General features: G+C 39.4%; 1 protein-coding gene across 4 annotated transcripts in view; it reads right to left on the bottom strand.

The window, feature by feature from the left end:
- Nucleotides 1-30: 30 nt before the first annotated feature.
- med12 (mediator complex subunit 12) overlaps nt 31-17,969 on the bottom strand; it is a 30,280-nt gene continuing 12,341 nt past the window's right edge. Inside the window, exons 16-43 of one of the 4 annotated variants that reach the window (XM_005467374.4) lie at nt 17,242-17,386; nt 16,216-16,334; nt 14,666-14,809; nt 14,405-14,568; nt 13,607-13,738; nt 13,213-13,440; nt 12,979-13,123; nt 12,633-12,753; nt 10,712-10,822; nt 10,514-10,627; nt 10,244-10,380; nt 9,515-9,694; nt 8,939-9,010; nt 8,671-8,834; nt 8,363-8,524; nt 7,970-8,171; nt 6,808-6,917; nt 6,385-6,520; nt 5,475-5,624; nt 4,770-5,132; nt 4,536-4,677; nt 4,209-4,414; nt 3,944-4,021; nt 3,513-3,724; nt 3,130-3,319; nt 2,384-2,581; nt 733-814; nt 31-640 (exon numbers count right to left, since the gene is read on the bottom strand). In XM_005467374.4, the coding sequence (XP_005467431.1) occupies nt 603-640; nt 733-814; nt 2,384-2,581; nt 3,130-3,319; nt 3,513-3,724; nt 3,944-4,021; nt 4,209-4,414; nt 4,536-4,677; nt 4,770-5,132; nt 5,475-5,624; nt 6,385-6,520; nt 6,808-6,917; nt 7,970-8,171; nt 8,363-8,524; nt 8,671-8,834; nt 8,939-9,010; nt 9,515-9,694; nt 10,244-10,380; nt 10,514-10,627; nt 10,712-10,822; nt 12,633-12,753; nt 12,979-13,123; nt 13,213-13,440; nt 13,607-13,738; nt 14,405-14,568; nt 14,666-14,809; nt 16,216-16,334; nt 17,242-17,386 (4,245 nt within the window). In that variant the 3' untranslated portion in view covers nt 31-602. Of the gene's footprint in view, nt 641-732; nt 815-2,383; nt 2,582-3,129; nt 3,320-3,512; nt 3,725-3,943; nt 4,022-4,199; nt 4,415-4,535; nt 4,678-4,769; nt 5,133-5,474; nt 5,625-6,384; nt 6,521-6,807; nt 6,918-7,969; nt 8,172-8,362; nt 8,525-8,670; nt 8,835-8,938; nt 9,011-9,514; nt 9,695-10,243; nt 10,381-10,513; nt 10,628-10,711; nt 10,823-12,632; nt 12,754-12,978; nt 13,124-13,212; nt 13,441-13,606; nt 13,739-14,404; nt 14,569-14,665; nt 14,810-16,215; nt 16,335-17,241; nt 17,387-17,969 lie in introns of all 4 variants that reach the window. The other 3 variants (XM_005467373.4, XM_005467375.4, XM_005467376.4) reach the window with 3 other exon arrangements.

The raw sequence follows: 17,969 nt of genomic DNA, 5'->3' as shown, positions 1-17,969 counted from the left end.
CATTTAGCTGCTTCAGTTTCATAGTCCTTGTAATAAGAACACCGTTTTATTTACTCATTATTGGAACACTTTTACAAAACAGTCATTTATGGTGGTATTTACACCAGTTTGATACATTTTATGCACTCGTTGTCATTTTCATTTTCCTTCTCCAGAACTTGAAAAAGAGCAGCGAAAGATAAAAACTTTCACTACCAGGTTTTAAAAGAGGCAGCCAACACAAGTACCAGACATTAAAAACTGACATGATTTTTAATGAGAAATACACGAAACTGAAAAATTGTACAAATTGAAAAAAAAAAAAAATTGCATTATTCTTATAATTTGTGGTAATTGTTTTCTTTACATAGGCTCCATCATTAAGCATTACGTGTTTACTTCAGATAATGATCACTCCATTGATATTCCATAATTACACAAGTGACACAAGATCATCTCTGATTGTTGCCTCAGTGGTCAATATTGGATTTCGTTAATCTGCTTGGTGGTCCTTTGTGCCTTCAAGTCATCCCTCCTAACTATCTTCATGGGACTGGACACATGTATTCCCCCAATCCACAGAGCAGGGCCTCCACTCTGCCCACCACTATGAACAAACATTATCAGTAATAAGAGTTGGTGCCCTGTGATGGTTGTGTACCTGGAAAACAGAGGGGAAAGGTTTACAAATGTGGAACAATGAACACGCATTAGAAATGTGAGAAGATGCCACTGAAGATGTTTTTGACTTACTTGATAGTTGCTGTTGCAGCTGTCTGACCAGAGCTGCGGTCTGCTGTTGCTGCTGAGTCTGCTGCATTCCCGCTCGGGGGAACTAAAAGAGAGAGAGGGTACTTAAAACTATTTTTGCACCTTTATCCAAATTAACTCATTTTAAATAAACTCAAGTTGGTTTTCCAACTTGGAAGTCAGAGCAGCCCTACAGAACCAGGGTTAATGCAAGATGACAATAGTCCACAGAAACCTTAGTAAAACTCTGCTATTACTATTCCACACACAGTGCACTGGCCAGTCTCTCTCCTTTAACCTTGATTTATTTAAAAAGCAGCCATTTAGCAGCAACTGAATATTTGGGGTGCCTGAATCCTCAAGTGGTCTGGTAAATGATCACAAACTGATCGGCCACTCGATAATGTTCACGTTGGTCTTCGGTAGTGAGTTCTTCACCAGGAATGACGTATGTTTTGGATTGCTATCATCCTGTAAGACAAAGTGACGACCCAGACCCACTTTTGCTGCTGGCTCTAGTTTCATCTCATCTGACCAAAGGATGCACTTCCAGTATGCATGATCCCTCTCCAGGTTGTCCTTAGCACACTTCAGTCTGACTTTAAGGCGTCTCTTCTGCAGAAGTGGAGTTTTTCAGTGCAGGATCCTAGTGACCGTCGAGTTGGCTAACAAATTCCCTAGTGTCTTGGCAGTTGTTCTGGGCTCTTTAAACACATCTCTCATCGGTTTTCTCTCCAGAAACATTTCCCTTTCTACCTCTGCCAGCCTTCTTCTGTGCTGTGTGGCTCTCTTTGAATTTCCTGATGATACTTTTCACTCCAGTTCTTGGCACTTGGAAACGCAGTGATAACTTTGTATAGCCATTTCCTGCTTTGTGAGTGTCAACAATTCTTTTTCTCAAGTCTAAAATGAGTACTTTTATTTTTGGCATTTATCTTAAGTGACAGCTAAAACCCTTGCGGAAGTTTTTACACCGAGTGTAAGTTGGTAGATTGGTTTTAACTTGATTTTACATGCTTTGATCATTACTAAGTTAAAACGTGTCATTACATGACAGTCATTTGTGCTACTGCTCAATAAAAAGGTCAGTTTTTCCAGGCAGCTAATTATATTGACTCATATTTTTCTTGGATTAATTTCTGTCATTGTGTTCAAATCACTAATTTAAGCTTTCTAAAAAAAACTAGTATGTTTACAAATAGTACATTATAAATGCCTTGCTCTGTTGAAAAAGCACTTGGGAAAATTTTTACAAAAACTTTGAATTTCATGGGGGTGGATGTGTCCTTATCTGTAATTGTTTTTGTTTTGTTAGGCAAGACTATTTCCTTATTGCACTTTCTAAAAAATGGAAGAAAAACAGAATTAATGGAAGAGAAAAAAGAACCCAACAACATTGGAGCTACTCTTTGATGCAAATAGCACCTTTTTTATCCCCTTCGTAAATTAATTTTTTTGATAGCTCTACATAGACTTTAAATAATTATTTAGCAGCATGACAAGAAGTCTTAATCCTTTAGTTTATCTCACCATATCTAAAACATATTTAAATACAGATGACGTTTCCACGAAAACTTCCCAGCACCTGGCACCTGTCCAGTCGTAATGAATAAATCCTGCGAATGCCTGGACTACTAAAAGCCACTAAAATCACCTGGACTCCTACCATGGGTTGCTGCGGTGGCAGCGGCTGCATGCTCAGGCCCTGGTTTGGTGCCTGGCCCGGTGGAGGCACAGCCGTCACCTGTGGCTGTTGCTGCTGTGGAACCTGCTGTTGAGGGGGAACCTGCTGTGGTTGGACCTGCTGCTGCTGTTGCTGCTGCTGCTGTTGTTGTTGTTGATGTTGTTGTGCCTGTTTTGGTTGGGGAAACAAAACATAGAAAAAGCTTGTAAATTTCAATAGTGCACCACAACAGCTGAAAGAACAGCAAGGGCCTCTTGCACACTGGATTTAATCTCAAAAGATGCAGATTTAAACAAGTTAACATGTCCAAATTGTGTTTTTTTCCCCTAATATGGTAGAAGACAAAGCTAGGGAACCAATCCCATCAATCTGAGATAAGACTAATTTTGTTGGGGACAAATTTTATTCAGCATAAGAGGAAACATTTACCTGTGACAATGTGTTTAAAAGTAAAGTTAACATTATTCAATACCACTACATTTCTAACACAGTAGTGATGTGCTTTTAGTACTTTAATCTATGCTAGAAGAGGAACTTTAAAGGTGTTTATGCTTTTACAGGTCATGCCTTTTAAGCACAGCCTTCCCATAAACCTTTTTTTTAGTTTTTAAGGCTGCATCAGGCAACTTTTTTTCTGTTTTAAGAAAATCTGTTGTTGATAACAAATAAACCCAAGCCATAGCTAAGATGTGACTAACTTCATATAAGTGACATACCCTCATCGCTGCTTGTTGTCTGAGGTACTGCTGCTGCTGCACTAATTGTTGCTGCTGTTGCTGCTGCTGCTGCTGCTGCTGCTCTGTTAATATCTGATTGGGCCTTGACAAGCCTGGATGGACACCTTGTCCCATTTGACCAAGATGGGATGGCATGATAGGATTCTGCTGGAGTTGCTGGTGGGGAAACCTGATGTGTACAAGCCAATAAGAAAAATTAGCACATGCAACAATACAGCAAGCACAACAAGGACAAAAAGACAGAAAGACTTAACTTTTGCTGTATTTGAAATTTCATCAAAACAATGTTAACTTTCTGCAAGAGGACTTCTAAGTGCTACTAATTATCAAACTAGCAGATTTACTTGCAACATAATACTGACCTCTGTGTGTTCTGCATACTCTGTGGGTAGCCTGGGGCCTGCTGGAGAAGATACCCACTTGGCCTCTGTTGCCTTAGAGGATCCACTACAGCAGGGTTGGCTCCAGGATGTGCGCCTGGGAAATTTTGGTTGCCATAGGAATGAGGTACTATACTACCACTTTGAGATGGATGCTGCTGCATTCCCATGTGTGATCCGTATGTGGTATAGCCCTGTGGTATAGCACAAATAAAGACAATGTTGATAATTCAAGCCAAGAAAGGATGAGGAGACAACTGCCAACAACACCAGGAAAGACCACAGGCAAAATACAGGATATATAGATATAGGATTTCAAAAACGGTCTGTGGTATCTGTTATCATGTTTGATCGTGTATACAACCTTGTGTTAAATGTGATAAACCTCAGAAAAAGAAAAAAAAAACACTTACCTGGGATGTTTGCATTGAAGTATATTGTTGGTTTGGTGGCATTTGTCTAATCTGCCCTAATGCGTTTGGATTTTGATGCTGAAAACACGAAAACTGAATTATTCATTTTTCTCTACTATAAAAACAATCAAGGATCAGAATTTAAGCAGCAGTTAAACACAAACTACGTCTGTTTAAGTTTACTAAATAGTGCTAAGGTGGCACAACTATTCTCAAGGAGTAAGTATTGCTTGACATGTCAGAGGTACAGACTCACCAGTCTGACCTGTAGTTGCTGTCGCAGATTCGGGGCTTGTGGCATGGTAGCATGGGGCTTAAAAGTCATTTGGTACGGTTTGTCTGGTCCCATGATACCAGGCATGCTTCCCGGCATGCCGGGCATCATGGTTGGATAATTAGTCCGAGCGGGCATCATTTTGGGAATTTGGTTGCGGGTTGGTTGTCTGTATGGAGCATCTAAACCTGGACCTCCTGTGGAGAAACAAATAAAACATAAGTCTCAATCCCAGATGTTCCAGCTATGGAAATTCTTCTTGGGTGCTACAACAGCATAAGTCATAATGATGAGAGTATCCTGCAGTTACTATCTGACCTGTAATCTGACCTGGAGGTAGAGGCTGGCTCTGTGTGTACACGTTCTGTGGATTATAGGGCATGGTCCTGGCATATGTGGGGTTCTGCATCAACTCTGGTGCCATACTTGTATAGGCAGGACCTGGTGTTCGGTTATAGTCCTAGTCACAGAGGATAAAGCATTTATTTAAGTTTAGAAATCAATGATCTGTCATATTTAATAGCAAAAACATCAATTGGCAGGATAACAGACCTCTGTTTTGTTAGAAGGAGTTTTCTTTTTCTTGGATTTGGACTTTTTGTTGGACTCGGGTGGCACAGTGGCTACATTCTTCTCTGTCTTCACCGCCTCTATCATCTTCTCTGGTTCCTGTGAGACAGGTGTCAGGGGTTCCTCCTCTTCAGGGGGTAAGGGAAGTGGCTCCAGGTAATAGCTCCGTGGTTTGGGCTTCAGGTGGGTGTGATAAAGGAGGAATCGTTGCTGCTCCTCAAATTTAGTCACCTTACGGTCCACACGTACTGTACCAAACCAACCCCAGGAGAGAGGGGCGGAGTGTTTCAGACCCTCAAAAACATCCCACGGAGAAATCTTTTGTTTAGTAGATACTTGAAGACCCTGATAGATCACAGACAAATTAAACTTACTAAACTCTTGCTAAATTCAAAATCATCAAGTTAGCATCAGTTCGTTGCAGATTTATTAATGGCAAATTTTTAAAAATACACAGAAAAACAACAAAAACAAAGATCATAACATAAATAATCCTGATGTGTTCTGGTTTTCCTGTGACTTTAACTTGTATTTATCTTTACAAGCTATCTTTACAAGCTATTTGCATCTTTACTTGTCTTCAACATACTTCTCTACCCCTCTTTCAAAATATAAAAACTGTGTACATCTAATTTTATAAGCCTAATGTACGGGATGTATATTGACAAATAGAAAGAAAGTGTTTACCTCCTTCTCAAAGCCAGCAATCTTGTTGCCCTTAGTGTCTATCAGCGAACCCTGAGGTTCACAGGTTATGACATCTCGGGTTTGCTTGGGCAGCGGCAGAAGCTGGCGAACCTTTTCCAAACTTTCTGACTGCCGATCTCCAAGCTCTTTCTGTGGACAGAAAACAGATGGAGTGAGTGTTAATAAAACTTAACTTTACATGGGCAAAATGCAGTTCTTCTCATTTAATGTCTACATGAGCAAAGCCCTTACTTTGGCTGCCTTCACATACAAAATGATCAATAATCAAGATAGTTACAGCTAGAATTAACCATGACCTTTAGTTTTCAAAGTACACAAGCCTTTTGCACTTAAGGTGAAAAACCAATTGTTTCACTTTTGGCACTCTGACAAATGTGGTCAGCCTCATTTATAACTTGAACTCAAGTGGTTATTTTTATAGACAGCGCTTACCCTTTAATCTGGTGAGTTCGCTACTTAATACACCTTTAATACTCATAAGGAAAGCAGGAAGTCGCTGTTACAAACGCAGTAATTTCTAAAGCAGATCATGCATTAACAGTTTTCTTTTGACACTGAATTTATTTATTTTGGTATTTATTTACTAATTGTATTAAGTAATTTAATAATCATGTAATAGTAACTTAATATTACTGATCATTTAGCTGTGAATACAAGTTAAAAAAAGGAATAAATACATGCATTTAAAAACAGTTTAACGAGTTAATACAATTAAATGGAAAATTAAATGACATTGTTAATATATTTCATGCAATACTTATTTAGAGAGTGACTTTTTTTGGTCCTTCATAATGAGGACCACAGTTGAGCATTACATAAAATTACAAATGGAAAGTATTATAGACAGTAACAAAATCTTGCATAAGTGAGGAAACTGTGCTCATCCTACCCTGAGCTTCTTAACCAGGTTCATGTAGGCTCTCTTGTTTTCCTCCATGCTGCCCTGAGAGATGCTGGACATGTCAGCAGCCAGTGTGCCGTTAATCAGCACACTCAACATGTCCAGCACTGTTGTGAAGAGCTCGCTGTTGGAAAGAAGCAGAGTTAGGAGTCAGTTAGATAAAGTCAGTGTCCAGTAGTAACACTGACGATTTTCAAACTATAGTTTATTAGACTGTTTATTCAAAAATTCGCTTGAGTGACATTAGATGGCACTCCACAGTTTCTTGCAAAGCAAAATACGACTGTAACTGTTAAAAATGCAGGTCAAGTGGTGTCAGCTGGAAAATCAAATTCCTAGTGTCCAATTCAAGAAATAATGTGCCTATATCAACTTTTTTTCAATAGAAGTTACTTTGAAGTAAACACTTACTTATTGGACTGCATGTCCACTGTGCCGCTGCTGATGATGTCAAGGAGTAGTACCGCCCACTCCGTGGTCTGTTGCGTGCTGCGCTGCACTGTATCAAACATGCCACCAACCTGATGGGATAAGAAGAAGAAAAACAGGTGATTTTTAACAGTGCTGACATGAAAGATGCTCTTGCTTGCATTTCTTTTATTAGTCTCAGCTTTTGTCCACGATAAAAGCTGGGTCATTCCAGCTTTCAACAAACCAAATCTTAGTGGTTTTGGCTTGTTGTTTCCACATGACTGCTTCATAATCCATATATTAAATAAAGCCATGCAAAATTTTACCCTGCAACCAACTATGACATTTTTGTTTGATTTACAGGCCCTCGCAGCACATAGCAGCCGGTCAAAATTTCACTCTTTTTAAATGTGGACATATTTAAAGCATTTTTAATTACTTTAAGTTCAAATATAAATGTTTCAGAGCTGAAAAACATATTTATGCTCTGCTAAAAACATCAGCAAAATCCATTTTACACCCACTCAAATATAAAGCCAAAATCACATTTTTGTTCAGCATCATCTTCTCTAAAACAAACTTGGAGTAACAAAATGATGGAATACATCATAGTTTCAGAAATGAAACTTATGTGCTAATGTACACCAATTTAATGCAAATGATGTAGAGATACAGAAAAATAGCACTGATACACCACATATCTGTTTTCTCATAATAAACTGAAGAAAACTACACAAAGGATGCGTCCTATGATTGGGCGGGTGGCTGTGGCTACAGATGTAGATAATCAAAAGGTTGTTGGTTCAATCCCTGGCTGCTCCAGTGGACTGCATGCCAAAGATTTCAGATACTGAATGCTGAGTTGCTCTCAATGAGTTTGCAATGGTGTGAATGTTAGGTAATTAGTGCTTGTATGTATGTATGTGTGTGAATACCAGGTTCATCTTCCACCAATGACTACACCTGTGTCAACATTTTCTAATAACTGATTTGATATAAAAAACTTAGCTACAACTAGAGGTTCACATGAACAACTTCTCCCCACAAAGATTATAAAACAATGTGGATTTTTTTTTGCCTTCTTTGTAATTTGATTTAATTCATGCAATTCTTTCTTTTTTTTTAAAAAAACCAGCTGGCTCTTTTAAAAAAAAACGCTTACAAGATTCAGTCGTAGCTTGAGTGCCTCATGCATCATTTGCTTTGCCTTGCAGTCATCTTGGTACTGGTCTTCTCTCCAGTTGGTGACAATCTGCTGCACTTGGCTGTAAAGGGAGGTGAGGAGACCCTCCCTCTGTTCATCCTGCCCCTTTAAGCAGGTCAAGACCAAAGACAGGAATGGCTGCTGGCTCAGCAGAGACATACTGTGAAAGGAAAACAAATTTCACTTGATGAAAAAGGAATCACGGTCCACAAGTGAGTTTTGGGAGATTTCATAACATGTGTCAGTGCTACAAAATGAAAATGTCCTTCCTGCCAAACATTTCTTTCTGAGATTCCAGGGCAAACAAATCTAACTGGTTTAACAACAAAGAAATGTGAGTTTGCCACATACCTTTTCTGTTTCTGCCTGTCCCTCTCCTTACGTGAAGAAGAGCCAAGGTGCTGCCCTTTCTCCAGCTCCTCTCCTGCCGCCTTTAGCACATGGCCCTGGACTGACGTGGGCAGCTTGGCTATCAACGGAGCCACCAGCCAAACACCCGATCGCTCTGATGAGCTGCAGATAAGAAATATTAGACGTCAGCATCGCTGTATTCAAACCCAAATGCAATTTCTATGATCTTTTCCTTATAAATAAATGTTCACGCACAACAAAAAAAACCCACATAAAATAATTTTAACAAGACCTGAGGAGAAACGCACCTTAAAATAGGCTTCATTTTGCTTGTGGTACTGTTGTTATTAGATGCAGAGCCTCCTTGGACTGCTGCCCCGTTCCCTGAGGGGTTATTGGAGTTCATCTCAGCTGATTTCTGGAACACCTCTATAGTGGCCTTGGCTATGTTCTCCAAGAGAGAGTAGAGTTCCTAAAGGGAAACAAATAAGAAATAATCTGATATGTCTGATAACAGAAATCCCACGCTTATGTTCTTTTCTTTTTAAAAATAAAAAACAAACAGATAACACTTACATTGTTGGTGCTCTGTTTAATCATCAGCTGCAGCTCCAGAGAAGACTGTCTCATCGTCCACTGGTCCATATTCTGCATCAGGGAAAGGATTACTGTTAAATTCTATTCTTGTGGTAGAAATTAACAACCTGTCATGAACAAGTTATGGATAGTTGAGGCATTAGTCCTGTGTTAAACCATGTCCTAAACATATCAGATTTTCTGCTTTTGTTTTAAAGCACATGTAAAGGGACATAATGTGAATATTAAAAACAGCCTTTGATACTTTAAGCGACTAAGGCTGTTCATAATTTATTATGTAAACAAACCTGTTCACCATGTGTCTGTGGCACAGGGGCACGTTTTTTTTCACTGATCCGATTTTTTCTGTTGGCCCATTAAATGAAATGAGTTTGACACTCCTGTCCTAAAACTCTCACTTAGCCAGGAGAGGGCAGCAACACTCCACCAAAGCTGTTACAGTTAACACGCTCGTTCTAAACGGCAAACAAAGTTTCATGCATCATGTGAACCAAAAATAAATTATTCAGCCAGAAGTAAAGCACAATGTGAGTGACTTTTTTTTTTTTCCTCTACCTGGAGGATGCGTTTGATACGCTGCCTCTGAGGGTTGTCACCGTCATCACTGTCCAGCTGGCGGTGAGGATAGCAAATAAGCTGCAGCAGTCGCTGGGCTTGAATGTTCACCAGCACCGGGTCTTGGAGGGCACTGCTGTCCTCAGACAGAGACTTCAGGCAGCGTTCTCCAACCCATTCCTGAAAAAGAAGGGAAAAGGCGTAAAGTGGGAAACGTCAACAACTTCAGCGATCCCCACGTTCAGGTTCAAGTATCAAGATAAACTCAGTCATCCAAAACAAGCATAACTAAAGCTGGGTGGGTGATAATGAAAACAGGGCAATGGGTCAATTCTTATGAAACAGAGCTGCTAACTAAATAATATTTTGGAAATTTCATGAGACCTCAGAGCAAGTACAGTCCTCTAAGATAATGAGCTGCCAGCTCTTCCTCCAGCCTTCATATCTAAGTGACATCTGGTGCAGAAAATGATCTCATTCATGCTTTTTATGCACCTCTGGCTTACTGAACTTATTATAAATTTATTATAAATTCAGCAGTGAAGTACAAAATAAGAATAATCAGTTACCATTTGCTGTCTCACAAAAGCTTTCTGACAAAAAAAATGCACCGAAGATAAGACCAAAGTAAAAAGCAATGTTCATTGACCAGAGAATCTTCTTTTTTTTAGCCATTTTACCTCATTTTACTGTGGACTATAGTCACACCATCTTAACTCATATTCTCACCTGCTGGCAGATGGTCTTCAAAACATACTTCGCATATACATCCAAGCTGGCTGTCTCGATCGAGACATTGCGTCCTTCTGATATGTCGTCGAGGCCGGCGGTGTGTGACAACCCTGAGCCTCTCAACTCAGCATCACCTGCAACAAGAAAGAACCGGCAAAACCAATCAGTAAACATTTAGCGAAACTGATTAAGCCCGTGTTTGATACCAGTTTTTACATGGTGCACTTGAAGCTTTAAATGATACAAGAAGAATATAAATATTCATACCCAACATAAACACAGCCTTGAGAACAGCAAATACAGCTCCAACCACTATGCTGTTCTGAGAGGCGGCAAGAAGGTGGCGATCACAAGACGACCGGATACCAACTGAAGCCTTGTCTGCAAAGTTATAACACCAGTTTAAGACCAGCTTTGCTACAAGCTGAAAAAAAATGGTAAAACGTTTGTAGGTGCGCTCACTACCTGACTTCACACCATCTTGGGGGACAGGGTTGCGTTGTGGTGTCTTGAAAAGATGCAGCAGAATTCTGCAGGTCAGTCTGGCTCCTGGTTCAGAGTCTTGCTCACTGCAGGCTGAAGTCACGGATCAAAACATATGCTCTGATTAACACCGAGTTCCTTCACATCGCATTAGGAAGGTTCACTCCTTTTTTTTTTTTTTGGATGGGCTACACAATCCACTACATCAAAGTCACACATCTAAATTTAAACCCTGTCCTAGATAGGCTCCTCATCAGGCAGGATAAAGATGAATTTTCATAGAGCTGTTGTCGTGAAACAGGGAGTGAGAACAAAGCATTTACTACAAGTGAGAGCTGTTGGCATTTGGCACATGTAGTAGTGTTATAACATGAGCCAAATGCAACCAAACAGCATGGCTGAATGAGGCTTTGTCTCCACTCTGGGAGGGAAAAAAAGATTAACAGCAGGGAGAGAGGCACTTTTCTGGCGAAAGCACAAACTGCACCGAGGCTTTGTGGACCCAGATCAAATCCGTCACGTTTACTCTCCCCTTTGATAGAACTAATGCATTATAAAGCTGGATATTCCTTCCTGTGAGCCAGGCTGAAATGTACTGCTCACTCATTTATAGAATGCCTAATGCCTGTGCGATTATATAGAGATGCTTGGAAGGAAAGTGGTATAGAGAACGCAAGTAAGGCTAAAGGAAAAATGTAAGCGAGAGATTTAGTGGACAAATGGGCTTTACTATAAAGAATATTTTAAAGAAAACACTCCCAAAGGGGGCAGTTTTTGAATAATACATAAAGGAAGTAGACGTATCCATATCCTTATCCCTAAAATGGTCAGAAAATGCATAGATGTTGGAGGAGTTTGAGGCACAGATGAGTATTTTAAACACACATATCATATTCAAATATGACACTTAGGGATAGCTCAGTAGGTAGCGTGGTCGCCCCGTGATCGGAAGGTCAGGGGTTCGAATCCACTGAACGGTTACCTTGAGGTACCCCACACACTGCTCCCCGGGGCCTGATTAGTGGCTGCCTGCTGCTTCACTGAGTGAATGGGTTAAATGCAGAGAGAGTAATTTCTCCACGGGGATCAATAAAGTATACATTAGTATTATTATTATTATTTTGGGTTTAGCAGTGGAGCACACTGATGACAGAGCTTAACAATTTCTAGAACAATGCTAAAATAAGGCAATGAAATGCATCCCATGCAGTTAGGTGGACAAAACTAAACGTCAAAATGCACTATTGGGACTGTGAAGTTGTGTACGTCACAAAACTTCACAATCCTCATATGTCGCATGGAATAAAGAGCGCACTCCTTGAAACTTCACAAAGCTACATCTAATCAAAAGATGGAGTTGTGTCATTATTGTTCTTATTTTGTGAAACGATCAGAATTAAATCTCAACTCTTGCATATACACATAACACAGCTACTTTTTCCTTTTGTCTTGGTTCAATGCTTTCTATTTTCTTTTAATTTTCACATTTATTTTACTTGGTTTGCTTAATTTTACTTTTGAAAAGATAAGGAGCTGAATTGTAGATTGTAAAACTTAAAGTGTTTGATGAATAGTGGAAACCATGGATAAATCTATATCTCAGCTGGACATCTGCATCTGCCAAAACTGTCCTTTCTGTCTGATACCGGCTGATTAACAATGTGATGTTTACTGATGGAAAATAACAAATTGTTACTTTAACAATTTCACAATTGAGGCATCCCTAACTGAACTTGTGAAAACCAGCTAGCAAAAGCATCAAGCTCCTGTGGATTCTGTTTTAGTACTACAACTGTAAACTTCACCAACGTGATCAAGGCTCCCAGCATCCGACCAATAATATTTGAACCAATGGCATAAAGTACTTCCTTTACCCGAATTCATGGGATTTAAAAACCCTTACCTGCATTGAGAAGGGAAGGAATGGCAACACAGCGAACCAGGTCTTCAAGGAGCAAGCACTGTCTGGCAATGAGAATGGCTACGAAGGTTGCCAGAGAATCGTGGAAGGACAAATCGCTAACCTAAAGGACACAAGACAAGTAAAGAGATCAAATTTAACACACGTGTTCTGAGAAAAAACATTCTTCCCTAATTTAGAAAAAAAAAAAACAACCCAAAAAAAGAAAAATACTATGAAACTTCGGAAGAAACTAGCATTTGCTTTGCTTAATACGAGCCTCAATCACTGTTGAGTATATGTATAAGAGAAAATAAGGAAAACAGGTTTACATTAAAAAGAAACTTACATCTACGTTACACAGCAAGTCATTGAAGCCACAGTTGCCGTTGTTAGAGGAGCAGCAAAGAGCCTTGAGGATGCCGAGCCACTCGGCACTCAGGGAGCGGCAATATGCTGTCAGCTCCGCACACAAGATCCCAATATCGTTCACCCTGAAAGCACATCACATGTCATGAAACCAAAGTCCAGTAGTGTAGCTATCCGAGCCCTACACCCGTGTAGCCCAGCAGGAGTAACGCACCTTTCTGGGTCTCGGTGATCCACACACACATCCATTAGCACATTACAGACAAAGCTGTAGCGGTTGGCTGGGCTGTCATTCAAGATTTTGCCCACCATGGAGTGGTTGAAGTTGTTGGCTGAGGGGTTGGCGATGGCCTCCATCATGAACATAGGATCCCAAAGCATGTTGGAGTCTGATGGGTCGATATTGCAGTAGATGGAGTTCTTCACTTTAGAGCAAAACTCACTGTGGTAGAACACAAGGCGAAAACAGATAAGATTATGTTGCACTGACCAATAAAAAACAAAAAACATATTAGTTTAAAAGTGGGTTCAAATTATTCTATTCTAGCATAATTTATGAGTCTACGCATTCTTTCCTGTGCATTTATACAAGTTGTTTTTTTCCTTACCTAAATATCTCACCAAACTTGTTTTTGAGGTGACTACAGGAGGTGTAGAGATCATACAGATAGGCCAGAATGCAACGCTCAGCAGAGGAACAGTCTGCTGGGTTCACACCTGACTTCACCACAATGCGTAACCTGTGAATACAACGAAAATGTGATTCGTTCAGTTATGAAAAGAAAAAGTCTTGGGTATTTCTTGCTGAGTAGGATATGATAGGACAGCAAGGGGAAACAGTGTTACTCTGATAAAATGTAATAAAATCCATTTAAAAACCAATAATAAAAATACTACTGTAATAACAATGCACCATATACACAAGGTTATGAGGGTCCTGTTGGCCTGCATCATTAAAAATCAAGAAATTGCCTGCCACATAAAATCTGAACATTTGTTTCCACAAAAGAATAGAAAGAGATATACTCTGGTAATAACTGCGCTTTAGAGGTGCAATTAAGAGGCGTTTGTTAAGTGTTTTACGGTACACAGCATTCAGGAATCAAATGCACCGTCAGCATCCCCGCGGTATAAAAATCCCAATTAAAGTCAAGTGAATGCCTTTCTGAATGAGTACAAACCAACAACAATTCTTTAACTCTGTAATGACTAAACGCATCCTCTCTTTACTACTTTAATTACAAGTTTAACTGAAGCCTTAACCCTGCAAACATCCCTTTATGGGTGTGATGAAATCTCTATTTCAGTTTATCTAGCAGAAAGATGACAACACAGTCTTGGTCCACTGACTGCAATTTAAACTGGTATAAAATGAGCTTTTCCAAACATTAAAACTTGTAACATACCCATCAAAAACTTGGGCTGTCTGCTCAGGATTGAGGATGAGGCAGGAGTGGTACCTCCTCAGCACTGCTACAATACACAGACACAGGCTTGTGGTGTAGCTGCCCACCAGGCTGGATGACTTCAGCAGCAGCTCGGCTTCCACCAGACTTAACTCATTCAGAAGCTGCGCAACACAGTCAACAGATATTTACACATGACGCTGAGTAAATGGTGAAGTTAACTTGATTTGTCTGCATAAAATGTGACTGAAGTGCCAGTACCTGAATAGCGAAGTCTATGAGGCCACTAATGTTAAGGGAGTACTCCATGAGGTCAAAGATGAACTGAATGTGCTGGACGAGAGGCAGGTGGTAGGACATCCCTAAGGCAAAGCTGGTGATCTGTTCCAGCACATTTCTGGACACCTGGACACAAAATACCAGACATGAAATTAATGCAAGAAATATGAGAACAAATATCTTCTTTAGAGTCATAAACCAATTTGAAATTTTAAGTGCACGTGGATTAAAAATCCAATCATGTTAAATAGGCAAACTTGGTTTAATTACCAGCAAAAGAGGAAAACTAATAAACGCTCAAAGTTTCTCACAAAGAGTCTGATGAATAAAAAAGACGACTGATCTGTCACATCTGAAGCTACAGCCGAAGGGTGATTAGCTTGGCTTATAGTAAAGCCCAGAAGATGGGGAAGTAGCCAGTCTGGCTCTTTATAAAAGTTAAAAAAAAAGAAAGAAAAAAAAGCTTAATGTTCAAGAGATATATGGATGGAATCAATCTTCTTACCCACTTGAATCTTCAAGAAAGTGAATAAGCATATTTCAGAAAATGTCAAACGATTCCTTTAATATAAATACAGACACCGACTCAGCTGTAAAGTGGTGGAACGTTATCCTTATGTATTAAACTGTAAATCCCCAAACACTATGAGACAATGTCTGGCCTCCTGAGGCTTCTGTAGTCTGAATTAGGCCCTTGCAGAGTTAGGGCCAAGACTAATAAAGTTCCAAATGAAATTTTCAAAATGTTTTACACAGTTTATAATATGTGGGCTAATACTAAAAACACTTTACACCAGATGCCCTTACTGACTCAACCCCGAAGAGATTTGTCTCTCCTGAAAAGCATCAGAAACTCCAGCTCTGGCTCAGTCTTAATGGAGTACCACGTTAATACATGAGTATTTAAAGGAATATTTTAGAGGTAAAACACAAACTGCTTTCGGCATCCATAGCAATTTTTTCCTTCCCAACAGCGGGATTCACTGAACTGGAGCTCTCGGCAGTATTTGCAGTGTTGGTGTTTTACTGCTGAATTATCAGAGTAATCATGTGTTCTGCTGATTGGTGCTGGTTGCCCAACAAGTTTGTGCTTCAGTTTTCGTTAATTGAAATTAGAGTAGCTTATTTATTTGTTATTTCACACAAACTAGCAGGTTTCTGTGTCTGTGAGCTGAAACCATGCTAAATGCTAACCAAGCTGGTACCCTCTCAACTAAATGTTCACAATTCTTGCTCCAACAAGTCAAAACTAAAATGGCCAAAATGCTAATGTTAAGGCCTTAAGGTGCAAAATATATAAAACCAACTGATGGCATGGCCATGGCTATATTTTATAAACTCAGGTTTTCAGGTTCCAGCCTTCTCAGAGCTGTTTTGGTTCTGAGGCATTAAATTGTTTTGTGACATCTTACAGAAGATGTCACGGATACATTTGAAAGGTCATGCCTTCGGGTCCATTTGGCTACTGTTTAAACAATAACAGAATCTAAAACACGACGCCAATGAGAACATATAATCATTCCTTGTCTAACCTGGGAGGTGACCTGGTGCTGGTCAAAGTGGGAGAGGTGTTGGAATTTGGAGAAGATATCCTCTGCAGTGGGAAAGGCCTCTGGCTTACTCCTCTTCCTTTTTTGTCCTTCCTCTCCTCCTGTGTATGCAGAGGGTAAAAAACAGAAGAAAAAGAAATTTTAAAAAAGGAAGCAGCAACTCTTTGCTGGTCAGCAGTATTCTTTCCAGTCCGCCAAACAGGCCAGCCATGAAATCTAGTTAAGCTAGTGGAGTCTTATCTTATTCCAGCCTACTTCGAAGCTTCACTGCAAAATACATTGCTATGGAGGCACTTTAAAGAAAAGGAACGAGGTACTTTTTATTTAAGAGATACATAGTTGTGAAAGGAAGGTCATCACAACCTCAGAAATCTGCCACAAAACATTCCGGTATGTGCAATTATTACTCCCAAAACCTTAAATCAGCCTAATAAGGTCACGTGTATTTGAGATAAAGTGTCTGTGAACAGATGAAAGCTATTAGCATAGAAATTGGGTAGAAAGAAGATTGAGTGATGTAACCCCCCTGAGGGTTCATAGAGAACAGAAGGGGAAAAAAAAGAGGGCTTTTTCTTTTAAGAAGGGCAGAAGAAAGGCGTTACAAATGTAAAGTACACAAAGAGGAGAATTATTAGTCGGATAACGGCTGGAATGGCCACAGTGGGAAAGCAAGCAATTACCCGACGTGTGAAAAATGTTTTACAAACAACCAAACATGATAAAGCTTCTGTTTTCCATGTTGCTTTGAGCCAAAACATTATCTTTCATATGATAAACACGGATTATTCTGCAGAAAGATGCAGGGGGAAAATTCAGTCAACAAATTGGGGAACATGTATAAAACATTCAAGCAATCCCCCGACTCCCATTTTCATCCTTAAACATGAAAAGTAGGTAAAATAAAACTGTAATGTAATCTTTAAAAAAACAAAAACTGCCAGACAAAATTCATGCCCGGAGAAGCAAACAGGAAATGTTTAGCATCACTCAAAGGAGGAACACTGTTACCTGTTTCTGCTGTGCTTTTGCGGTTTAGCACCTTCAGGATGTCTTTGGTAATTTTCTTAATGGTGTGTCTCGCCTCATCTCTCAGTTTGCCCACACCGTAGAGGACCACTAAACGCTGGTTGCATTCATGACTGGCACTTTCCTCCTAAAAAGAAAGAAAGAGATCCTGATGAACTTCAATAAAATCAAGAACGACAGGAACCAAAAGAAAAAGACAAGCAATAATTTAGCAAATGTTACTTTTCAAACCAGCTGATAAGGACAATAAAAACTACCAAAAAAAACCTACCAAAACAAATATATCGATAAACAAAAAAATCTTACAGTGAACTGTGTTAAAATCATGCTGTAAATGAGTCCAGAATTAAAGCAGTTATAATTCTGTGTGTGAAAAAATCTCATCGAGCACTAAACAGAGCCATTTCACAAATACCATTAAAAATATTATATTAATTTACCTATATTAATATTAGAAAATATTCACATCAATGCTTTTTGTCCATCAAAGACATTATAAAGCATTATTTATATAATTTAAACAACATTTGGGGACTAAGATTTAATAGATTCAAAAGTTAAATGGCCTCAGTGTATGTGCAACTTCATGTATTAAGCAAAGTCATTTTTTATAGCATTCACAAAGACCTTGCAAAACAAATAAAGTTAATATATAATACTTAATTGATACAGAGAGTAAAAGCTAGCTCTTCACGGGAAAAGGAAATCAA

This window comes from Oreochromis niloticus, linkage group LG2, assembly GCF_001858045.2.
Source record: "Oreochromis niloticus isolate F11D_XX linkage group LG2, O_niloticus_UMD_NMBU, whole genome shotgun sequence".
NCBI classification, from domain to species: domain Eukaryota; kingdom Metazoa; phylum Chordata; class Actinopteri; order Cichliformes; family Cichlidae; genus Oreochromis; species Oreochromis niloticus.
Note: the sequence above shows the minus strand (reverse complement) of the source record. Positions and strands in the feature narration are given on the sequence as shown.